At 36.9% G+C, this 25,925-nt stretch overlaps 3 protein-coding genes and 1 long non-coding RNA gene across 11 annotated transcripts in view; 2 read left to right on the forward strand and 2 right to left on the reverse strand.

The window, feature by feature from the left end:
* Positions 1-1,577, reverse strand: part of yjefn3 (YjeF N-terminal domain containing 3) — a 44,924-nt gene extending 43,347 nt beyond the window's left edge. Inside the window, exon 1 of the mRNA XM_051910990.1 lies at positions 1,402-1,577. Coding sequence (XP_051766950.1) covers positions 1,402-1,460 — 59 coding nt within the window. The 5' untranslated portion in view covers positions 1,461-1,577. The remainder of the gene's footprint in view (positions 1-1,401) is intronic.
* Positions 1,578-2,234: 657 nt separating this feature from the next.
* On the forward strand, positions 2,235-4,021 carry tssk6 (testis-specific serine kinase 6). The gene has a single exon (XM_051910989.1). The coding sequence runs from the start codon at positions 3,145-3,147 to the stop codon at positions 3,958-3,960; it is 816 nt and encodes a 271-aa protein (XP_051766949.1). The 5' UTR covers positions 2,235-3,144; the 3' UTR covers positions 3,961-4,021.
* A 758-nt stretch (positions 4,022-4,779) lies between these two features.
* The window catches only part of gatad2ab (GATA zinc finger domain containing 2Ab), an 82,178-nt gene continuing 61,032 nt past the window's right edge, over positions 4,780-25,925 (reverse strand). For 7 of the 8 annotated variants that reach the window (XM_051909413.1, XM_051909410.1, XM_051909412.1 and 4 more), the window contains 10 exons: positions 15,036-15,294; positions 10,831-10,960; positions 10,576-10,704; positions 10,401-10,472; positions 10,177-10,296; positions 9,895-10,089; positions 8,686-8,950; positions 8,186-8,613; positions 7,888-8,107; positions 4,780-6,724 (listed from right to left, as the gene is read on the reverse strand). In XM_051909413.1, coding sequence (XP_051765373.1) covers positions 6,591-6,724; positions 7,888-8,107; positions 8,186-8,613; positions 8,686-8,950; positions 9,895-10,089; positions 10,177-10,296; positions 10,401-10,472; positions 10,576-10,704; positions 10,831-10,960; positions 15,036-15,294 — 1,952 coding nt within the window. In that variant the 3' untranslated portion in view covers positions 4,780-6,590. Of the gene's footprint in view, positions 6,725-7,887; positions 8,108-8,185; positions 8,614-8,685; positions 8,951-9,894; positions 10,090-10,176; positions 10,297-10,400; positions 10,473-10,575; positions 10,705-10,830; positions 10,961-15,035; positions 15,295-17,153; positions 17,510-25,925 lie in introns of all 8 variants that reach the window. The other variant, XM_051909415.1, reaches the window with a different exon arrangement.
* LOC127520810 (uncharacterized) lies at positions 17,416-22,139 on the forward strand. The gene is made up of 2 exons (XR_007932212.1): positions 17,416-17,522; positions 21,573-22,139. It is a non-coding gene; the product is annotated as an uncharacterized LOC127520810 (long non-coding RNA).

A 25,925-nucleotide genomic window follows, 5' to 3' on the forward strand; every position in this document is an offset into this window, starting at 1 on the left:
CATAATGCTGCTTGATGTCATAAGCTGGTATTGGTTATATTATTTTAATTTATTAACAATCAGCGCACTGGTTTGTAGTTTTATGGTTTACTTCACTTTGTTATTCTTAGTTATTTACCAATAGCAGCTAATGAATCGGAAGTCTCTGACATTTACAGGAAATCGCTTACTTCCGCGTTGAAAAATTATAGTGTATTTATTCATTAAGTAATTATACTGTACGTACACAGCAAAATATTTCAATACATGGCTAGTTTTGAATGGCCATCAATGAAGATCCTGTACCAGGCCTTGCTAACTAGCAAAACAGCATTACAGCATCTTTTTGTGACCCAGTGTTGTCCGTCTTGGTTTCGGCGTCAATAAAAGAACGCAGGGGCCATTAACACACATGAATCCCAGGATACACATTACGAACCCACAAATAAATCTGTTTGAACAAAATAATAATAGAAACGCCAATTGTTTGCATTCACACTGTGTGGTTTCCATGTAAAACCAACATTATTAGCTATGAGGGTTTTAAGTTACAGCAGGAACATTAATCTCCCCAGAATTCACGCCGTTAAACCTCAAATCCTTAAATCCTATTATTCCATCCTCCCTTAAAGTGTATAATTTGCCTCGTCTCTTGCCGACCAGCGTATTTAAACACAGTGGGCTGGTGTAAAGAGCTTCAAGGGCCTCTCTTGCCAGGAAAGCCCAGTATGGAAAACAAACCTCGTGCCACTTGGGCTTCTGATCAAAACACCATTTGTTCTGTGTCACTTCTGTGTAATTTTTTAAAGATATTCTCTTGTTACACTCTGTAGTATCTGCTAAATCTAAATCTCACAAGAATATGAGACAATTTGTCAGATGTTAGACTGAATTAGACACTTTTATATACTGATTATGCTTTAGAAAGCTCTCTGACACATGCCATATTTCACTCAGATCAGGAAACAGGCAACCCCCTGCTTGTTTAAAGAGCAAATCGTTGGCCATGATGTTGCCATCACAACGTCCAGCAGCTAAAATGTCACATCACCTTTGCCGACATGCCTAAATCACCAACAAACTGCTGCAGAGAGAGCTGAAGTGTATTGTTACTTCCACCTGTTTGCCTACAAGCCACATTTCCAGGTTATTAAAGCACGTTGATCATAATCAGTGTGCCTTATTTTTGTAAACAGGAAAGCTGGGAGGAAATTAAGTTAGATGCATTTTCTTTAGACAGTGAGGGATATTACAGCCATCCTTCTGTGTCGCAAATCACATTTACCTAAAAGACAGACTGAAAAGATGGTGCAAATATTACCCACCCTTACTTAACAGGGTCCCTATTTTGACGCATTTAAACACAACCCTGTCTTAAAAATGTCTAATTATGAGGCTTAATACCAAAAAAATACAGCATACCTGAGATAACGCAGTGGCTCTATGGTCTCAGGTTCTTTCTCGTTGGAGCTGTGGTTCATCTTGATTGATTCAGTAGCACTTATCTCTGGCAACAGTCACCCCGTTATTGCTCTTTCTTTTCTCACTGTGTGCCCTGCTTCTGCCTACTGGCTGATAAACCCAGGCTCCACGCGTAGATCAGCTACTCTTGCTGGAAGTGTCAGCCAATTAAGAGGCAGGGAGACACCGGGAGTGCCGTCTGATTGGCTGAGCACCCCTGATGCTGGAGAGCTCAGTCAAGCATAAACCGCATCCCTTTCAGATGTAGCATCCTCAGTACGAGAGTGTGAATATGTCTATTTCAGTTCAAACACTTATTCATCACGGTGCTGTTTTGGCATATTTTCCATGTAATACTACTGGTCATGCTATTCATGCATTGAGGTATTAATATTCAAAAGGTTTTACCATTTAGAATGATTTCAGAGAACAATATTAGACTAATTCATATAAATAGGTGATGCTACTAACAAATAAACAAAACAATGTTACATTTTAAAGTGCTTAATCTTATTATAAACATGTATGAATTAGTTCATTTACATTTAACATGAGCAATAAGCAATGTTTTTAAATAATATGTGTTCTAATAAAAGGAAGAAAACCTGGAGTAATGGAGATGCCACACTGCCGTTTAGAGGTCATATCGCGTCATTGCAGGCACAAAGTTCTCCTATTAAAAGTCTGGGGAAATAAACAGTGTAAATTGGGCTGGAGTTCATAGAAAACTAATGATACGAATGTGTGGTTATGCAATTAGAAACAACTTGATGCATTCCAGCACTCACCGGGCGGTCATAAACCTGATGTAAGCGTAACGTAGGGCGTCGAAATAATACGCTGAAGGCTGAACAAAATGTATTTTTTACGGATGTTTCCGTGAAACAAACTGTTCCCGAGACATATTGGTATCTCGAATATCCAACGCTGGTCTCTCCTTGCACATCTTTAAAACTATGGTTGCAGAATCATTAATGAATTGCATCGACATTTTGGTGGCGCGAGGAGTCCATTATGTGTGTGTGGGTCTATTTCCCGCCTTAGAGTGAAAAATAAAAACGTAATTGTGAAATACTGTGTAAAGTAAGTCACATTTTAGTTATTATTAGAATATTACGAGATAACGAGAAGAAAATGGCATTTATGAGATATAAAGTCGCAGTTACCTTTATATTTTACTCTCGAGAGTCGGAAACTGCCGTCAGTAATTGGTCGATTCTTTTTTCTTTTCTTTTTTCCCCCCGAGTCAGAACAAACCAAAACGATTCAAAGGTTGTTTGACTTTGGGAAATTTTGACAACAGTTAACAACGGCCAAAAAAGTAGACAAAAAAAAAAGTAAGTTTTTTTTTTTTTTTTTTTTTAAATGATCATGGAGTTCTCAACAGTCAGTCAAGTTTTCTTAAGAAAAATTAAGCAAATACAAAATACTATATCAGGCACTAATGGGGACATAATTGGATAAAGATAAAAATCAGAGGGCTAAATGAGTTTCTTAATGGCATGTGTGTCCATCAGTTGTTCTTTGACACCATGTGGTGTTCTATTATGACATCACCGAATAGAATGCTAATATTTCTCAGAATACAGTAGAATGCAAATGCCTGCTAAAAGATACTTTGCTGCAAAAGTGAGGAACATGATCCAAACTCAAGACTAGGTGTTTATGCGGTTGATGTTGTAAACTCCTGTGAGATATACCACAATGTCCATTAATAACATTTTGAAAGGCATGGGCTACAAGTTCATCTCCTCGCTTGGTGAAGGCAGTTTTTCCCAAGTCAAGCTGGCCACCTCGCAGAAGCACCACTGTAACGTGGCCATCAAAATCGTGGACCGCATTAAGGCCCCTGAGGATTTCGTTCACAAGTTTCTCCCAAGGGAAATGGCAGTTTTAAGACGAGTGAACCACATCCACATTGTCCAAATGCACGAATTCATCGAGGTGGCTGGTAAGCGACTCTGTATTGTGATGGAAGCTGCTGCAAAAGATCTCCTTCAGAAGATACATGAAGTGAATCGCATCCCAGAAGACCAAAGCAAAACCTTGTTCTCTCAGATGGTCAGTGCGGTCAGCTACCTCCACCAGATGGGCATCGTTCATCGGGACCTCAAGTGTGAAAACATACTGTTGACAGCCGAAGAACAAGTTAAGATCACAGACTTTGGTTTCGCCCGCTGCATTCAAGACTCATCAGAGCTCAGTCACACCTTCTGCGGTTCTGCAGCCTATACTCCACCAGAAGTCATCATGGGAACGCCGTATGACCCAAAGAAGTATGACGTATGGAGCCTTGGGGTGATTCTATACATCATGGTGACTGGAAAGATGCCATTCGATGACAGCAATGTGAGACGACTTTACCGCCTTCAGCGGAAGCCTTTGGTTTTTCCGGATGATGCTGGTGTTGAGGAACCATGCCGGGTCTTCATCCGTACTCTGCTCCAGTTCAGTCCTTCCACACGTCCAACCATTCAACAGGTGGCAGAACATCCGTGGCTGCAGATGGGACAAAGCTAAAGAACAAGAAGCTAATAAAACAATGTGTGCAAATGCAGAGAAACAGTCACAAATTCATTCAGCTGGGAGAGTTTAGATAGTGTCATAATCTTATTATTTAATTATCAGTTTTATTGTTTTGGGAGAACAGTCTGGGGCTGTATAGTAATAAAGCAATGGAGAAACTCTAATAAATGACTCTAATAAGAATGGTTAGGATAGGTAAGTGGGTGACCGGTGCCACATCTTTTTAATGGCCCATGAAGACAGTGATATCTTGAACAAGGTGGCCAAAAGACAATATAATGATAGCAACTAAGATGACACAAAATTGCTGTAACTTATTTTACACAATATTTATTCATATATGCAATTTTATTGTATATTGTATAGTATATTCAATTGTATATATACACACTTTTACTTATACAACAATTAAACTGCTAAAAACCATGTTTAATTTATTTAAAAAATAATTTCCTCCAACTTTTTTGTTTTTTGTTTTTTTGGACCTTCGACTCATTGGTTACTATGAATTTGTATTTCCAGAGCTATTAAAATTTATTTAAAAATTCTACTTAAAATGAACCGCAATCATGTTGGAACAACATGATAGTAAATAATTGTAATTTTAATTTTATTCCTTTGAAACTGACTTCTATAACCCTCATGGCCCTTTCACTCATATCAAATTATGATTAACTATGTTCTCTACCCTGACTAAAAGCTTTCACACTGACCTTCAAACACTTAAAAGTTGATTAAATTCATTCAAATTAGATTACATTTTGAAAAAAAAAAAAAAAAAAATTCACACTCAAAATACACCCACACAACAGAACTGGTTAAAATTAGTTTTTATTATAATTAGCTGATAGAGCAGAAACAGATGAAAAAAAAAGTTGTTTTTTTGACAATTCATAAAAGAGATGCCACACAATGGCAGCATCCCAGGGGGAAATGGAATGGTGTTAGTTGTCAGCAGCAGGCAGTAGTCAGAACAACAGTCAGAAACGGGGGCCTTTGTGTCCGAAACGCCACAGGCATTCGAGATCACTGAACGGATCATCCCGAGAGGAAGAAAAAAAAAAAAAAAAAAAAAAGAATCAACTGAAGCAGAACTTTCATGTGTTTTTTGGACTGCGATGACTAAGGACCCGAGCTGTAGTATATAACATACAAAATTGTTTAGCTAAAATACCGAGCGTATGCTAGCAAATCAAATCAGATGAAAGGAAAATAAGAGATGGTAAAAATAACATGACCACCACCTAACAGGTAGGACTCAATATCATTTAGCTAAGATTGTGTGCTACATTCAATAAGCAGAAATGCTTTCAACCCAAACATTTCCTTTAAGGAAAGATAAAGCCGTGACTTAAGCGGTACGACTTCCAACAGGATCTAAAATGGTAGACGGGACACAAACGAATTGTGCTTTAGACAAAAAAAAAAAAAAAAAAAAAAAAAAAATGCATTTAAACACCCTAAATACAGTCCAATCTTAAAATTCACAACCCTTTGAAGCTATCTGGGAAGGAGCTAACAGGATATCCTTCATCTAAAGTGACATTTATAAATAACACAACATCCAAATATTACCTAGATGCTGTTACAAGAAAGCCTAAGGGGGAGCACATCACAATGGTAACAAAGTGTAACGTAATATATCAACTGTTCCTGTAAGAAAAATAAAAATGAGCTACCGTCAGACTCATCTGATAAACAAATCGCACAAACATGAAGGTCTAGTAGTAGTCCTGTTGTGGCTGCTGCTTTTTGTTAGTTACGTCCATCTCTGTAACCATCCCTGATGCAAAACTCTTGGTTAAATGTCTTTTATAAGACTACAAAGAAAAAAAAAAAAAAAAAAAAGAAACAACCCAAAGTATTTAAAAACACACACTACACCAGCAGATGTATAACCACCTCAACAGTATAACAATTCCTTAAACTTGTAGCCTTTAAAAAAAGGCCATTTTGAAAAGGGTGGAATGAGTCCACAGTGAAGCTAAAAAACAAACAAAAAAAGCAATGTATTGACATCAAATACACAAACATACACTCCCATATCCGTTCAAGAGACGCTGTGGGTCAGAAAACTTAGCTAAAGTGATTTTATAGCATGTAGATGGTCCACAAAAAAAGTCATAAAACAATCCCTGGCGTCACGCAGGAACTCTCCAGTCCTGTTTCCTCCACTTCCTGTGGGTAAATGTGTCTATGAGCCTCTGAAAACGCTGAACGGAGGCTTTAGTTTCAAATAATGGAGCAATTTCGCCACCTGGAGGGCCGTAAATTGAGAGCTGTGGGTGATATCACCACCGTGGATCTGTATTAGATCACTAAAGCCCACTGGGTAAAGGAGGGATTCAGTAGATGGATACAAAGGCCTGTAGAAAAGGTCCTTGTGTCTCCTTGATCACTGATCCCGGTACAGTTCTTCACTAGGACAACTGTTGGCCTATGGGGTCTTACAGAGACTGTACAACTAAGGGGCTCGGAACAAAGGAGAAATAGAGAGAAAAATATAATAATTTTTTAAATTTTATTATTGCTTAAGGGCTGGTTGTCTGATACTGATAACCGACCAAATGTTCAAAAGACAGGATTATAATTGTGTGAAACTTTAGGGTGATTTAATCAGGGCACTACTTCCATGTATTTGCTGTTTGGGAAATGGAGCGGGAAGGGATCATGTCCAAGAGGTACTCTCGCTGACGGTCCACCGGAGACGTCGTCCTGTGCACGGACAGACTGGGGTTGACATAAGCCATGGTGACACCTGTCAGAGGAGAATGAAAAGTGGTTAATGATCGTTCGTTTCGAAAGGATGACCAAGTACATTTCTATAAGGTTTGTTTGAACAAAGAATATTTGAAGAGTGTTAATGAACTGCACCTCAAGCTAAATTAGCTTTGCCTTTAAAAACAGGGTTGTAAGGTAACAGAGTTGCCAGTTTGATAGCTAGCAATTACTAGCCTTATGCTAACGGTTATGACACTACAAGTTGTTTATTAGGGGAAAAAAAAAAAAAAACATGATATTTTTAGAAATACTCTTTTTTCAATAATCAATTGTTTACTATGCAAAAATCATGATAACAGGGTTAAGGAATTTAAGATTTTCTGTTTGACATACCTAATAACACAAGATAAAGTTACAGAAAGGAATCATTTACATATCCACAGAGTGGAAAGAATGATGCCATATCAGTTTTTAATTAATCAAACGGTACCCAATTTTAATAATCAACACTTATGGTGGTAACAGGGTTGACAATTTAAGATTGTCCACTTCTTACACTCTTAATAATGTAAGAAAGTGATAAAAAAAAAGAAAAAGAGAAGAGACATTTACTTGTCCATGCAGAGTTGAAAGGATGATGTCATATGACTCTTTATCAAAGACAGGATTTAATAAATCAATAGTTATGATGGTAATGGGGTTGACAACTTAAAATTGTTCGTTGTTTATGTACCTTAAAATGTAAAACTAATAATAATAATAATAATAATAATAATAATAATAATAATGATGTGCAAAAAGAGAGGACATTTAATTAAAAAGATGATCATTGTTAAAATTCTGTACTAGTCCATTCAACAAAGTACAAAAAAAAGAATGAAATAAAAATCAAAAAATATAGATAGAGAGTAAAGACAAACTATTGTTCCATAAAGTTTTGACCAAACTTTGAAACAAGGCTGGAACAGGCCAAAATTCTGTCTCAACTAACATTTAAAAATAAAATATACTGGATTTTTGTGTTAAGAAAAATGTGTTACACATGTTAAAAGGGGCATTTTTTTACCCATTTTCGCATGTTTGCCCTTTGCAGCATCAATCAGCTTGAAATACACAACAAAAAAAAAAAAAGGTGCACAGACACAGGAAAAGAGGAGACAGGAAGGGGCAGACATTTTTTTTTTAGTAGGCATCATCTACCTGTGGTGCCGCTGTTCTGTTTCCTCCAGGTATTGGTGGTGGGGTTGCTGCTGCTGGTGCCCTTTTCCCCTGCCCTCACGGCATGCTTACCTGGCCTGCTGACCAGCGCGGCGGCCGTGACAGCGTTCTGGAGCTGAGAGGACGTGGAGAAGCTGTGGCTCACCCCGCGTGCACCTGCGCTCACCACCTGCTGTACGCTGCGGGACAGCTGGCCTGGAGTCTGAGGGGAAAAGCATGTTAAAAATCAGAAAAAAGGCTGTTATGGACACATACCAGCTGAGCTAGGAGTATCCATTACCTGCTTGGTGGTGATGGTGTGGTAGCGACCGACCGACGTCCCTCTGTTGGTCTGCTGGGTCAGTGACGTGCGCACCTGCTTATACTGCGGCGACACCAGCACATGTTCGGATTTAATCACCGGCGAGGATGAGGAGGATGAAGAGGAGGTGGTGGTGGTCTTGGAGACGGGCGAGGCGGCCTGCTGCAGGATGCGCTGCTCAATCTCTTGCTCCTGCTGCAGGGCTTTGACGAATGCGGCCTTCAGGCGGCTGGTGTGCTCGGCCTTCAGCGCCTTCTTCTGGTTGGAGCTCATGCACTGCTCACACAGGATGGAGCCGCTGCTTTTCTCTTGCCTCCAGCGAGAGGTGAAGTCTGTCTGGCACTGGGCACACATGAAGGGCTCCTTGGGTGCCGGGGTGGATGCAGATTCAGCTTGCGGCTGCTTACCTGGAAAATAACGTGACATTAGCATGGTAAACTTTCACAACTCATGCATGTGCTTTACTAGGCTGTACCCACTTTTAGCCAGTGTATCTAGCAGGTTCTGCACCACCATCTCCAGCCCCACCAGGTAGATGAACTCATTATTGGCTGCAGAGGGCAGGAAATTGAGCTCTGGTGCTGGAGGTTTAGGTGGTGGGATCTCAAGGAGGGTTTTCTCCAACTGTTTCCGTAACGCAAGCTTGGCGGCGGCCTGCCGGCTAGCGGGTGAGTCATTGGAGTTGACAGTTGAGGTGCTGCTGCCCAGACCAGACTGCGAGGTCTTCAAACCAGTTGAAGAGGCCTGGACATGGGAAAACATGATGGTGAGATGATTTCTATAATATGAGTTCATCAAGACAAATTTGATATTGTATACAAATATCTTTCATATTGCAAGCATTCTTTTTCTTTAATAAAACCATTTGTTCATAGCATACTTTGTAAAATATATTACTTGTTATGGTATTTATATGAAAAAATATATAGTTCATATAATATAGCTACTCTAAGCATATGATAGCAAAAAGTAAAATGATAAACTTTTATATGCTTACACTAGTTAGTAGTTTTTAATGCTATGAATACAGTATTAAATATAAAATGTATATATCACATATATATATATATATATCACATATATATATATATATATATACACACACATACATACACACACACACACACACAGTAAAATATTTATTTACTACTACTACTACTACTACTACTAATAATAATAATAATAATATAATACATCTATATAATATAAATATTTATATATAATAAATTATGTATAATACAGCTACTGCACCAAGTTAATTCAAGCATTTGATATAAAAATAAAAAAGAAATTTTTTTTTTACTAGTTTTTAACATTTTTAGTGTAATGTTATATGTACAACAATGTATACAAATTATTATAAAATGTAAATTTTCTAATTCTATAATAGAAAAACGTATATTAAAAACTCTATATGCTTATAGTTAGTAGTCTAAAAAAATACATTATTAAAAATGTATAAAATTATTACAATAAATGTATAAAACTAAAAGTTAATACTATACTTACATATTACTAAATATTAAATTCATATGCTCATTAGTAGGTTTAATTGTAAAAATACAATATAAAATATTTATAAATATAACATATATATATATATATATATATACATACATATATATATATATATATATATATATATTTATTCATTAACTGTAATTATATAGCAAGTAAATGACAGTGACCTGTGAGACCAGGACGTTTGTGCCGGATACACTTGCCACGCGGATCAGGCCCTGCTGAATGATCCTCTGGCCCTGCACCTGCACGGTGGGTACAGAGGTGCGCGCGCCCAGCAGAAGAGGAGGAGGACCAGAACCCGAGTGCTGTTGCTGCTGCTGCCGTAGGGTCGCAATCTGCTGCGGGGTCACGGCAATGGGCTATAACACACAAACGTCAAAAAAGGGATTCACTTCAAAACTAAAATACTTTTTTATCAGTAAAAAAACAGCTTAAGCAGTGCATACCTGTGAGCCTCTGACTAAGGGTGGCATGACTACGGTATTATGGGAGCCGTGCTTGGAGACCTGCGCTCCACCTCGAACCAAAGGAGGAGGAATGACTGTCCCTGAGTTTCGGTTGGAGACCTGAAATCAACCCATGTATTTAAGTCTCAATAGCTCTTCACAGTTCAACTTGTAAAAACACATGTCCTGCGTGAACGGCCCCTTACAGACTGAATGGCACTGACCTGTAGGGGTCCTTTAGTGGATGAGATGCTGCCCCTGACGAGAGGTGGAGGAGCAGCCACAGAATTGGTTGACTGCAAAACAGAAGAGGTCAGTTTGAACCTCAAGCGTAGAATCGGATTTGACATTATTTGTTGTTGTGTTATGTTCATCTTACGTTTTTTTTAAATCCGTTACCTTTTGCACAACGTCTTTTTGGGTCTGACTCTGCCGGAGTTTCTTCAGCAGGACGAGTTTGGCCTCCTGTAGACGCAGTTCTTCTTGCAGCTGCTTTATGATGTGCTCACGTTCGGCCGGGCTGCTTTTCTGCACGTGCCATGGAGAAGAAAAGTCACGTTAGCAAATGACCGGGACATTTAAAGCATGAAAAACTTGATATAAACTACCTTATGCAGATGATCTGTAAATATAATGTCTAAGATGTGACATTACCATTAGCATCTCAGTATCCGTCTTCTTAAAACTGTAGCTGACCCCATTCATACAAGGACTAGAAGGCTCATTGTCCGACAAAACAATGACATCATCATCTGGCGTCGGAGGTCGCTCTTTCTTTATGTCGCTGAGAGAGACAGACGGAAAAACATGAGTCAAGGCTAAAAAAAACACAATGATTTTAAACACTGGAATATTCAGAATTGCATACTACTCATACTACTTATGCAGTATATAGTATGTGTATGGGAATTTTCTGTATGAATGAAATACCTGGATGACCTACTAGGCAATTTGCTAAAATACTAAAATGTGAAGTACATAACAGAGCACACTGTGCTGAGTACTTTATCCCACAATGCAATAAACTCTTTCAAGACTCGTTATTATTATTATTTGATCATACTACCAAAGATTTTTTACACAAAGCTGGATTAAAAATGCAAAAAAATTATAATAACAATCATCAATTTCTGATTTTTTATTTGATAATACCACCAAGGGTTTTTACACACAACTGGATTTAAAAAACTAAATATTTTATATAATAATAATAATAATATTGAACATAATGTTTGATATTATTATAAATATTTCTTTATTCAATCTTTTTGTTCATACTAAAAGATTTTTAAACAAAACTGGATTAAAAATGCTAAATATTTTCTTAATTTTATATCATAATAGTAGTAACGATTACTATTATTATATAAAATAAAGGAAATATTTTGCATTTATAATCAATTTATCATTATAATTATAAATATTTTATGTTTATTATTGTTTTTCTATTTTTATTATTTCTGATTGTATTCTGATTGTATTATTGATTTATTTTCAGATAACTACTGGACGTAACATTCTGATTTACATCATGACAATGTAGTGTAGTACTGTTTGAAATGTTTAGCATTATTTGGCATTACTTACATCTTAAACTAAGTATGCAGGTATTTTTTTTTTTTTTTTTTAAGTATGCAGTATTTACTATATCCTAGCGGCCCACTGCTCCTCACCTAAAGCTGCATTTCATGCACTGCCCACTAGAGGTCGTCCTATGACCATCATTTGCACATTTTGTAAACAAAAAAACTTCAAGGAGTTGCTCTTCAAGGAAGAGGCGCAAGAAGTTTTAAAAGGTCTCTTAACACGAAAATTAAACATTTTACGGTTACATTAAACACATAAGCTGCTCCCAGTTCAAATCAGCCCTAACAAGGCAAATACGAGAGCGGTGTCATGTTGACGACTTGTAAGGACAGTAGTGCTGTACCCAAAGTGGGTCTACGGCCCCTCCTAAGGGACGGTGGAGGGGGATGGGATGGCTAGCGTCCAGGCTATTGTGTGTACTCCGTCCTCAACTTTCACTGCAGACAGGGTGCTCGCATATCAACAAAGACACCCTCTTTCATGCTTCTGCTCCGGCTGCTGATGGGAAATCTGTCGCTTATAGGATAAGGGTCAAATACCTCGCAACAACCCACTCGTCTATTGAAATTGGCTTCTTGGGAGCAACTGTAGCAGCTACATTTTTTGAAGACAACGAGTTATATTTGCCCGCTGACAACGCTAGGGTGTTAATGTGTTGCTATGGCATTTCAGGTTGTTGTTAGGCCTTTGTTTGGGTTTTCTGAATGGACGCATACTGATCCAAGTTCTGAAGAGTTTATTCCCAAGTCTCCAAGTCATTCTGGTCCCTAGATATGCAAGAAGTTCCTTCACACCGAATTTTGTTTGTGCATTTTATCACTCGCTAAGCTAAAATTATAATTAAGATTGCCTAGAGAAGTAATAGTCACACACTTATGTTTACTTGCTGACGTGATGCTAATGTGTTATGTGGTTGCTTTAGTGTTCTAGGTTGTTGTTGGGGCGTTGCTAGAGTTTTCTCAGAGGATGCATACTGGTCTAAGGCTAAAATGTCATTCTGGTCCTTAGATATTGTTGAAGTTCCTTAGTATTTACATTTTTATGCATTTTATCACCTTCTAAGCTCAAATGTGCAATTCCAATTACCTCAAGAAGTCATGACACACAAAAAGTCACACACTCTGCGTTCCCGCCATTTACAAATCCTCTCCTGTGGCCTCATGGGATAATAAAGTGTCCATCGTATGCGCACCCCAGAATCTCAAGTAGGTCATCCGGGGACTTTTTGCCTACTCTTTTATAAGTACTGAGAATTCGGACATACTTCTTTTGTCACATACTGTTTTTCACCTACTATATAGTAGGGAAGTATGCGATTTCAGATGCAGCCTAATTCTAAAGAGTTTATTCCCTAGATATCCTTGAACTACTGTTTTTTGTCTCTCTGTGTGTGTGTGTGTGTGTGTGTGTGTGTGTGTGTGTGTGTGTGTGTGTGTGTGTGTGTGTATTTTATTGCCCACCAAGCTAAAACTGAGATTGCCTCAAAGTAATAGCACACAAAAAGCTGCACATTTTGATGTATCATTCATTTCTCAACAAGTGTGGCAACAACTATGGTACACTTTTCATCAGGCAACAGATGAGATGAGGAAGAAGGGTCAAGTAAACGCTCCGAAAGTACGGCCCATTCAAGTAAATGGACAGGAAGAAACATAACATATCCCTGGACAGCACTTCAGTTTCCTTACAAGCAAACCGACCAGTTAAATCCATCTGTCAAAACACAACATGCCCAAGTTTACTGGAATCACTGAGGATCTTCATGGGAGTTGATCTTATGACATGCACAACCAGAACTTCACCAGAAGTGACTTTATATCACTTCCTGTGTATTAACCAGCACCAACAAGATCACATGATGTAAGAATTTCCCTCTGGTCACATGACTCACACCCTCCCTTTTCTTTAACTGTTACTGCCAATGTGGAAACCATGGCAACGGCCGGTTCAAACCAGTTTGTGACATAGGCCTCATTTTGCAAAGTCAGGCAGGGTTCAGGTACGACGGAAAGTGCTTCGGACTGCTGCTTCTTTCTTTTTTGAAGTGGGGCAGCGTGCCACCCGAGGGAAGACTGACGTGCTGAGCAAGCACATACTTGAGTGTGGCCTTTGGGAAGAGCTGAGCATACGACCGTCGTGTTTGTGGAGTGTGACATCTTTCAACTCAACTTTCTGCCCCTCCCCCATCCCACATGGCATCAGGCCACCTCCTTTGTCCTTTATCATGAGCTCGACTCTGGTTCATCACTATTTCTGTTTGGTTTTTACATTAATCATGCAATCACAAACAAACAGGAATTGCCTTCAGTTTAACATGCAATAAGTTTAACATTCAAACAAACATTTTGATATTAACTATCATGGTGTATATCTGCCATTTGGAATATTTTTTAGCATTTCAAGATCTTTTTTATTATTAATGGAATCATGGAATCTTGAATAGCAAACACCCAGAACACCCCAGCAAACAGCATAGCAATTTGATAAAAACCACTAAGAATAGCTTTGCAACTACATTGCAATGGCCCTGGCAAGTTTTATTTAGAAAATGCAAGAAATCTACTTATATTTTTCTGCTACTATTGAAACAATAATAGAGAATGGACAGGAACAGGAAAACACATGCAAAAAAGTGTAATTATGTTCATATTAAGTGTGAAACTTTCACAGTACAGTTCAATTTGTTAAGGTTAATTTCTTGGTATACTAATTACTTAATTCAAGTTGTATAACTTAACATTATTTCATGCATTATGAATGAACATGAATTAAAAATAAACATATATTCTTTTTCTGTGCATCACTAAACTTCATTGGAAAAGTTAATTACACATGCTTTTTGGCATGGTTTCTGACTTTCTACATCCCAAATTGTTGTTACCTTTCAATGTAGGACCAAATTTGTGGAATTTAAGTTAAACTCGAATCGTACACATGGTATATAAACAAGGCCTAATAAAACAGCACAGAAAAAGCACCACCAGACTGAACTCAGGCTGTTCTCTTTTGCATCTACTTGATACCTTGTTTACTTTGCATTTAGCAGATGCTTTATATTCAAAGCTACTAGCAGGAAGTCTCAGCAGAGCAGCCTGAGGTTAAGTGCCCTCAACACAAATACAAAAGTGAAACGGCAGGACCAAGATCATGCTAATTCTCCAGTTCACAGGTCACTACTACCTGAGATCAGCGTTGGTGTTAGCAGCTCTGTTATTTCATTAAAAGGAGTTATGGGAATAAAAATATGTTCTTATGTTCGACCTGTGATCTACCTCTTAGATGTGCTCATGTCCACAGGCTCGTCGCTGGTCTGCACCTCCACCTTGATGGTGGCCTTCACCTCCCCGGCCCGCAGGATGTTAGCCACCTTGTTGGCCTGTTCGCTTTTGGTCTTCAGTCCATCTACAGCTCCCAGTTCTCCTCTCTCCAACTTGACCCTCTTCAAGTCGCCTTCCGAAGCAGGGGCATCTCGCTCCAGCGCCCGCTTCTGACTACGAGTCTGACGCCCCGCGTCTTCCGACATCTTCTCACCTGTAAAACATCATCACAGAGTCAAGCATATTCAAGCAGATAGACTATTATAGTATATAGTGTAATTTGTCTTAATGACAAATAATATGTACACACAAGTGCTGAAACCAAATGAATACTTATTTAACACAATATTTAGTCGATTTACACAAAAAATATTTTTCAACAATATTGATAAACTTTGAAAATGATAAAATGTAGAGAGCCTGAACAGATGCGTTTAGGTGGCGTTCACACAGGATGTGAACTTCTGGATCATCTGATGCCAATAATCTCGAATTGACTAAAACTGATAAATTGATCTATAACGAATACAACATTATACAATATCAAGGACCCAGATTTTATTTAGTGGTGACCCAAAACAATACCAAAATTATATATAATTCATGATTTTCCCATTTATTGAGATTAAGATTGAACTCTTTATAGGTGAAAAATATTTTAGAGTAAAAATTTATATTTTCACTATAGGAAAATAAATAAATAAATAAATAAAGTATGAATTTCCAATGCATTTCTAGGCCTGGAAACCACAATTTTATTTATAATGTTACAAAAAAATTATATTTCAAATAAATGCTGTTCTTTTAAACTTCGAAATCTATCAACTAATTCAACATTATACAATATCAAGGACCCAGATTTTACTTAAGAAATCAAGTACAAAACAATACCAAAATTATTTGTTGTGATGTTTGTTTATTGTAGAAAAACTAAAATAATTTATTATTAATACTGAATATTATTTTTTTTAAACACTGAATGTTATTACAACTACTAAAAAAAAAAAAAAAAAAAAGAATATATATATATTTGTTGTGATGTGTTCCCACTGCTTGCTTTTGAACAAATCAAAAATTGTCTGTATAGTTTGAGTGTTAAGTTTCTAAATGTCTCTGGGCTCACCACAGCCAATTATTCAACACACGAAACATTGCAGATGATACAAACCATGTTTATCTCACTGATCCCATATTTAAAAACAGAATAAATAGGCCTATATGCAAAAATTATTTCACTTAACAGATTAACAAAACGAAAGAATAAACTGACAAGTAGTATACGCTGAGTTTGTTCATTTTTGTGACGCGCTCCACAAAAAAGGAAAACGAGATGGCACATGCTTTTTTTCTTTATTTCACAAAAGCACGTTTTGTTTTTATTGTGAGTGTACACATAAAAGTATATTAAAAAAAAAAAAGTCTTACTTCAGTTCTAGCATTTCTAACTAGACATCGCAGCCTGTTTATCAAAAGTCAACCAAACATTTATTAGATGCACGCCGGTCTGTTATTGTAGGGACATCGACTTTACATTTCACGCCCCTAATCACGACGCAGAACAAAACGAACTGTGATTGGTTGCGTTACATGTCAGTTAAACGTCCTCTTGGGCGGGCCTTGGCCAATGAAAGCTGCGATAGAGTCCAGACCTTCTGCAGTCAGTCAGAGACTAGTTAACGTGAGACTAGTTAACGGTTGACCAGTTAATCACGAACATCCCTAACTCCAACGATTAGCTGCATTTGACATAGTTTTTCTTTGTTAATCCTTTCAAAACAGATCTGCACCCTTTTTTGGGTCACGACCCACCGGCCGAGAACTACAGGTATATGATGTTTGTACCTGAACAAGACAACTAAAACAACAGTTTATAAAGTCACAGATTAGCAATTCTTAAACGAAAGTCAACAGAGGCAAAGCCCACAAACAGGAAAGACAATCACACCAAGCAGAAGTCTGAATTGTGCCAGGCTTTGAGCTTTAAAACATGCATGCAAACCCCAACAGCCACTTTACAGGAAGCAAATCCATCATTTGGGCACATCAAGGCACATATGAGACGTGCCGACCTACCTGTCTTACATATGATATCAGCCATCTGATAGCAAGACAGCTGACTCAACACCCAGGCCTGCTCTCATCTGCCATGACATCACTGGGGCTCCACATGACCCTTCCCAAGATTCCATGGGACACATAAAGCATTTCCCCTGAAAACCAGTTTGAACCGGTTGGTGGACGCAGCCGAAAGACTGAAGCAGGTTTTTAACCCCTTGAGAGACTGACTGGCAGCGAATGCGGCCAAACAGACGCAGGAGTTTTGCCAGTGGGGGGAAGGGCCGCATGCATTCCAAAACACAAGTCTTTCAGAGATGAGGAGGAAGTGTCCGCCCCTTTGTTGCTCACAAAATAACAACCGCCACAGTGGTCTGTACAATAAAGGTAGTCAATACACCAAACGACTAAACAGGAGCACATTTCATCATGCTGATCCAAACAAGCTTATGCAAATTGTAGCATTTGATCACCATAAAATTCATGAAATTGAAAGTTTGTCTCTTTTGATCCATGACTTTCACATTTGTTTTTTGTTATTAAATAAGGATTTTTAAAGACTGCGCTAACAACTTATAGGCGATGAAATATTTTAGAGTAGAAACGTATATATTCACTATAGGTACTTTTTCCAAGGCTTTATTAGGCCTGGAAACCACAATTTCCAATATTTCCAAGATTTTGAATAACATCAAAGCTAAGTATGTAACAAAAAAACAAAAACAAAAAAAAACCTCCTTTTTCTTGATGTATCAACTTTAAACAGCTTTTTCATAATGAATTGCTTGAATTGGCCAGTAATTGAATAATCCGATACTTAAAAATGCTAATAAACCCTAATGCTAATAAATAGTAAAGCGACTATCACACAAGTAAATGACACTTTTCTCACAACACTGTGGTGGTCTTGAGTCAAACCTATTCAAAACTAATGAAATAACTGACAGTAAAGATATTTAAAATGTTAAAAAAAAAATTCTATATTAAATAAATGCTGTTTTTTTTATAAACTTTCTATTCATCAAAAAAAAAAAAATTAAAATAAAAATGTATCATTTTTCCACAAAAATATTAAGCAGCACAACTGCTTTCAGCATTGATAAGTTTTTTGTTGATCAGCAAACCACCATATTAGAATAATTTCTGAAGGATCATGTGACACTGAAGACTAGGGATGTGCCAATCCGATACTTTGTATCGGTTCCGATTCTGCCATTTTTGCTGGATCAGGTATCAGTCAGACGAGAACGATCCAAATCTGATATTGTGCGTATACTATTCTGTGTTATTGTTAAGCCCCACAAAAGGCACAAAAACATTATAAAGCACCATAAATTTTTTTGTGCACTATATTCCAAGTGTTCGGAAGCCATTCCATAGTTTAATGTGAGGCACAAAAGAATATTTAAGTTGTTAAATTCAAGTTCACGTAAACTTAACTCTCTCCGCTGCGGCTGTCAGTCATTCAGCATTCAAACTGTGTGACGCGTTCGGTTACGACATTCCAAGATTATTCAATGTTTCTATTATTATACTTGATCTGTAGATAAAGGTCTATGGTTTTAATTAAAGGACTTTACCTTGCTGCCATTTATTGCGGTTTCTAAATCATGTCATCTTTCTCCCAGGTGTCTGTCAGATCACGACACTGGAGTAGAGAGCACTATGAATTGTGCTTCACGCACACAGTAACTTATATTTAAAACCGTTAAAAGAAAAAGTTCAATAAACTATTGCATAGATATAATACACTACGCGTAAATATGTCTTCTCTTTGTGCTCTGAACTTTTCAATGCGGAGCATGGACTGTGAGTCCATGTTGCTTCAAGCACATCATTCTGCGCACGGAGTGCGCATAAGCCCTTTGTGCCACTTTGTATTGGAGCCTTTCATTTTATAATACTTTTGCACAGTGAAAGAATATTAATAGCCTTTCTTGTTCTGTCCTATCTATCATATGTTGCTACCTCATTAAAAAGCTGCACTATACATTTAAAAAAAAAAAAAATGTCTTTTAAAATTAACGTGTTAAATACTGTCTATTTTGCTCAATTTTGTCAAAGAAAATATAAAGAAAAAGTAGAACTGTTCGTTTCCGCACAATGCACAGCAGTGTTTCATTTCTGAATCCGCGTTTTGAATGAACCAAGTGAAACCAATGATTCACCGGATCGTTCATAAAAGACAGACCGATCGGTGTATGACATCAAAGTACAGCGAGAGCTATTCAAAAGCAAACAGAGCCGTCTGCTCTCTAATCGCTCTCGCGGTACTTTGATGTCATACACCGATCGGTCTGTGCAGCGATCAAGCCGGAAGAGAACCATTTACTTCACTCTTGAATGAATCAGCCATTTGAATGAATCAAATGAATGAATAAACGACTTAATCATTAAGACATTTACCGCCACCTACTGGCAGTTTTAGTTTCTTATTTAAAGTCTAATTTTATATTAAATATTGTTTCATATTTCCAAATTAGTTAAAAAATAAATAAAGGTATAGTTCACCCAAAAATGAAAATTCAGTCATCATTTACTTAACCTCATGGTCCAAAAGTTCATGTGTAAAAAATTTTTATGTTGAATCGAATAAAATATTTCTTTCTGAAGCTAGTTTTTGTAATGTCTATTTGATGCTTTATTCAATAATGACTTCAAATTATCTTTTGGGAGTAATTTTACAGCCAAAATTAATGTGCGATTAAATTGTGATTGATTAGATTATTAAATCGCCACATCATGTAATTAATTCGATTAAAAACTTTAATCGCTTGACAGCCCTAATATTTATTTCTAAATATATTTACTTGTTTTTCATGAACGTATTTTACAACAATATAAAGAGCAAATTTAGTTTAGCAGATTTAGTGCTACACTTATTCACATTCATATTTGTTCCCCACTAAATGTTTTTTCACTAAATGTTTAGATATTATACAATTATTGTGCACTCATGCTGAATTATCCACTAACGTAATTTATAATGGTATTTTGTCATAGATTATGATTATGTTTTTTTTTTCATTTGTCGTTTTTCTTTATAATGAAGTTGTCTATATTTAGTAGATTGTGTTTAACACAAAAGAGTGATTATCAGTTCAATGCATAGAGGTATAGAAATTTTACATTGATTTAAAAAAACTGCACTGGTATCGGATCGGTATCAGACTGGAGTAATGATACTGGAAATCATCACAGGAATAAATTACATTTTAAATATATTAAATTAGAAAAGAGTTATTTTAAATGGTAATCATTTTTCACAATATTACTGTATTTTTGATCAAATAAATGGTGAGCAGAAGAGAAAGTAGACAAAATATGTTACAACCGTATTTACTGTTTCCCATCAAGTTATTTTTGGTGAAATAAACAGTAGTTTGTCTTGAAAGATATACTGGCAAAAGTTCCTATTAATGCATTTAAAAAAATACTGAATTAGCTAATTTCACAATTAGCTTTTAAATCAAATCTTGAATGTCATCTGTAAGATCCATACCCCTGTGAATCACATCTGTAATCTAAATTAAATTATCTTAACGGTTGGCTTAAATGTTGTTCTAACGTTTACACCAACTTCTGGTCAATTTTTTTGTGGGGTTACAGATATAATCGTCAACGTAAATGAACACTGGACAGGGCTCTTGAAAGTAGGTCACCAAACCTGTCAATGTATACTGACAGTTAGAAATGCAGTCAGCCGAGTCCATTGCACAATCACATGTCCATCGGCAAGAAAATGATTAGATTAAAAGGAGTCTTTCCTTTACATAAATGACATTAAACAAGGTGACATTTAACATATGACAGTAAAGAGACTTTTTAAAAAGCACACATACTACATCAAAAATTATCTTCAACTAAGACAAAGCGAAGCTTTAAGAAACATTTCATTTCACCACTTATGTCATACTGAGAACAGGGCTGCCATGTTTTCATACTGAGAGACCAGTTTAGTTATACACAAGCCACTTGTTCTGGTTAGGAAATGGATGCTTGTCGCTAAAGCTGCAGACACGTGGCTTGCACAGCCTCATGGGAAGCGGATGGCATCAGATATATGCAACACTCATGCCTCTACAACACCAGGTTTTGAAACGATGAATCCAAACCCTTTTCATCACTTTCATATAAACGAAGCTTCAAACGGGCCACAGTGTGACGCAAGACAGGAAGCTTAATATTTTAATATCAACAAATATTATGCAGAGGATTATTTATACATCAGTGTTTGTGTTTTACTAATCAGATTGAGACGTCATTTAAACCACATGCCATATAAAGGTTGAGCATTTGTTTGTTTACTAACAATTACACTGCGGAAATACTCAAATCTTAGTGACGTCTGCATTTGATAAAGTGTTAACAGCACGACAGCGGTGTATTGGATTGTCTTGAACTGTGTGAAAAACATGTCTGTTCATGCCACGCCAGGGCGAGCTGGGAGTGCGGTGACTATCCTCATGGGGCCTGCTGAAGAAGAGTCGTCTGATGTAATGACCGCCCTTAGGGTGCAGACCGAGCAAGACAATAGGGGGCATCGCTAGTGCTATACAACAACACAGCATGGTGGCAATACAACCCAAACTGGATTGGTACATTCAGCTGGTCAACAATAAGAACGACCCGCTGGCCCAGGAAAGATGAAATGGTCACTTGACCATTTGGTTTTCTGTGACAAATTCTGCTTGTGGACTTTTCAAACTTGTCATCTAAGTAAAATGATCAAACTGGTTGACACAAATGAGATTTAGTTGAAATCACAAGAATGACCTGTGATAGCATCAATAAGAATGGATTGAGAATGATAAACCAATCAGAAATGTCCAAAAGATGTATTTATGCATTTATGTCTTGGAAGTTTCCAGTACAATTACAATAGCAGCATCATTTTCAGCTATTGTTGGAAATTTCCTTTGTACAGAAATCTAAAAAAAAAAAAAAAAATATATATATATATATATATATATATATATATATATATATATATATATATATATATATATCTATATTTGAAAAAGGTAAAATAATAAATATTTTATATATATGAAAAATTGTGTTATTTGATTGAAAATCATGAAATGCAAAACAATGCAACTGCATTTTACTTAATTAATCTAGGGCTGTCACTAACGATTATTTTGGTAATCAAGTAACTGGTCAATTATTTAATTGAGTAATCAGATATTTTATATTTTTTATTTTTTGTGCAATAAAAATAGACCCTAGATAATACACATTAAAAAAAATGACTGAAAATACATATATAATAACAACAAGGCAATAATAATTGGTTTACATAATTTTATGGTTTTATTCAACACCACTGTTAAAATTAGGGCTGCCCTCGACTAAAGATTTTTCTAGTCAACTAGTAGTAGTTCATTTAAGTGATCAGTCGACTAATCGCGCATTTATATTAATAAACCATATAAGTCATAAAAATGAGTTTTTAAATCGCCTATATAATACATAGCCTAATCAGTGTTCAAGCTCATGCAATAAAGCTTGCTGCAGTGCGCCGGCAAACATAATGACATAAAATGACATATAAAACATAATCAGTTCATTTTAAGCACGTGACGGTATCAAATTTTCATGTTGCGATTAATTGCTGAAGCTTTTATCACGGTTTACGGGATTACCACGATATTGAAATAAGTTGCACAAAAAAGTGTTGTCATAGTATAACAGGTTTGAAGAACTCTTTTTGTAATAACAAAAAGAACTCTGAATGTTTAAATACAATAATACAATACACAAAAAATATGTAAAGTAGAATTTTCAAACAGATTAAAGAACAACAGGTAACACTTTACAATAAGGTCTCATTATTTAATACATTAAGATTGAGCAATAGCTATATTTGTTACAGAAAGTATTATTTTTTGTCAATGTTAGTTAAGAAATACAACTTATCATTGTTAGTTTTATCTCACGTTTATTAAATAAGTTCTTTTGATTTTAGTAATGTTATTAAACAGTAACTAAGAATAATTAATGCTTTATAAGTATTTTTCATTGTCAGTTTGGTAATAATGAATTAACATGTTAACTAATGAAGCCGTATGTCTCAAAGTTTTACTGAACAATAACAAATAATCAGAACATTTCTAATCATTAAGCATGTTGTAGTCCAGACTAAAATATAAAAATGTTTAAGTTTGAAAATAAATAGCCTATTAAGTCTTTAAGTATTACGTATTTGGTGCTGTGATGAACACTGAGATTACGAAAAAATGAATGGCTGTTTGAAGCATTTTAAAAACTTCACTAGCACAGTTGCTTTATTTACGGGGTTTCCGGGGTAACCGCTGCATTCTGCTGTTCCATCAGCGCCCTCTGCTGTCAGAGAGTGAACGTGCACTTTCATTCAGCGCGTCTCCTTCACTCGTTCCACCATGTGCTTCTCATGGACGTTGGGCTTGTTTACATCTGAGCACGTGTCCCTTTGACGCAGAATACAGCGGTGTTGTGCATTTTATACGGTTGATGGGGAAAGTATTCTTAAATGCATTATAAAAAATTTTATAATTGGTAATAAATTATTATTTACGGTATTTTGAAGTGCCCACGATAACGATATCATGCATATTCATTATCGTGATATATCACATTACCGAATATCAGCACATGTCTAGTTCATTTAAAATGTAGAAATTTCAAGCCATCCATAGATATATTTCTCATGTCTGTGAGGCAAGTATACGATGAGTTTTAGTTCATTTTTGTGACGAGATCAAGTTCACTGAGACCAAGACAGCAGAAAGCGCATCTTGTTTGTTTTCATTATTTTACAAAAGCACAATGCTTTGTTTTTATTGTGAGTTTAAACAACTAAAAGCAAACTATTTACAATTTCGAATGTTGCATTACTCTTATCTGTATGACCAAAATGACGGAGTATTTTATGTTAAATGCGAGTAAACCAGCACCTTCATGTCATGCAGTAAGCGCGCTCTCCACACAAACTCTTATATATGCGCCAAATAATAGCGCAACTGATTTTCAACTGATAAGCCATATTTGAGGTCAATGGATGAAAAGCGAATGTTTGGATTTCCTGCTGTTAACAATCTGTCCATCACAGACTGCGTAATTTTGCCACTTCCTGTTTATTTATTTTTCCCTGCTTTCTGCGGTTTTTCAATTCATGGATTCAGTTCAATGCGGTTCATGGATTCTCATCCATGGAATGCCCCACTTCCGGTATTTGATTTAACCCGATATTTAATCGAGAAATCGTGACAGCCCTACACTAATCAATCTTGTAATGAATGTCACTTCAGTTCTACTTTCCGAGTATGAATTATCATATGCAGTAGGGCTGCACGATATTGGAAAAAACTGACATTGCGATATTTTGTTTTTCTGCTTATATATTGCGATATGAAAAAAAAAAAAAAATCACCAGATGACTTGAATAGCTCTATTTGAAAAGTATTAATCATTCTACGATGATTGGGGTGATTTTGTAGGTGAGTGAATAAATAATGAACAAATTACAAGCATAGATAAATATAATAGAACAAAGATACAAATTAAATAAATAGTGCTTTATATATTTCAGGTAAGTCTAACAGTATTCAGGTACAGAAATTGAATAATCAATTAATGATCCCTACTAGACGTCGCACATCCTGCAATGTGACTATCGCGGATGCGCACATCGCGATTTCGATGCTAAAACGATATATCGTGCAGCCCTAATATGCAGTAAAAGGCAATATAATGCAAGCACCATAAAAGATTTTGTCACAAACTCAATTCAGTCACGCTGATATCGCAAAACAGCTTTTCACCTCGACGAGAAATATCGTCACGTTTTAATATTGCGAGATCTCGCGGCATGAGATCTCATCACACCCCTATTGCAAAGGATTGCAAAGTGGTTGTTAGGCGGTTACTAACAGACCAAGGTGAAATGAGCCCCTAAGTACTGATATTCTTCAGGGTGAGTTATACTTTAAAGTTTAACACAGTATTAGGGGTTTCGAGAAACCGTTAACTCCAAGTACGAGCGATGTAATCGATGCTCATATTAGCAAACACCAATAGTTTGCACATTGCCACAGGTCACCTTAAACAGAGAGGAGAACCAAGACAGGATTGCACAGGATTATTGTGTCCAAGTCTAAGTGTTTCCTGAGAAGGACAGAAGAGTTGCTTTAACAGAGATTGTCCAGTTCAGAAGGACTTCCTGATTGAGTCACCAACACATTTCTGAAACAATCAGATAAGCATTGAAAAACAAAGTTCCAGGTAAGTCTAACGTACTACAGATGTTCCTCTGGCTCTCTAACAACTAGCTCATCTTGTCATCCAACAATGGCAAAGTGGCTGCCAAGAGGGCTGAGCCAAAGGTGCCCCTGCCGTCTCCAGTCCTGCATATCAAGGGTTAAGCCCTGCCATTTTAACACCACAGACAGATCAGGCCACGAGGGTGTTACCTAACAAAATGGACGTTGTTAACCCTGTATTTGCCGGAAGATCCACCTGGTGTGCCCCCTAGCAACAGGACGACACAGAAAGAAAGTACAGACGATTGCTTTTCATGTGGGCACAAAGAATAACTTGTGCTGTAAGAACAGTCGCGAGCAGCCACCCCCTCTCTCCACACACACACACACACACACACACACGCACACACACACACACACACACACACACACGCACACACACACACACACACACGCGCACACACACGCACGCGCATCTACCCATCCCCCACTGTGATCTCAAACAGACTAGAGTGCAAATGTACACTGACGCATACACATTTACAAT

The sequence above is a fragment of the Ctenopharyngodon idella genome, chromosome 10 (genome assembly GCF_019924925.1).
Source record: "Ctenopharyngodon idella isolate HZGC_01 chromosome 10, HZGC01, whole genome shotgun sequence".
In the NCBI taxonomy this organism is placed as follows: domain Eukaryota; kingdom Metazoa; phylum Chordata; class Actinopteri; order Cypriniformes; family Xenocyprididae; genus Ctenopharyngodon; species Ctenopharyngodon idella.

Coding starts and splice junctions, on each gene's coding strand:
- tssk6 (XM_051910989.1), top strand. CDS start 3,145: ATGTCCATTAATAACATTTTGAAAGGCATGGGCTACAAGTTCATCTCC.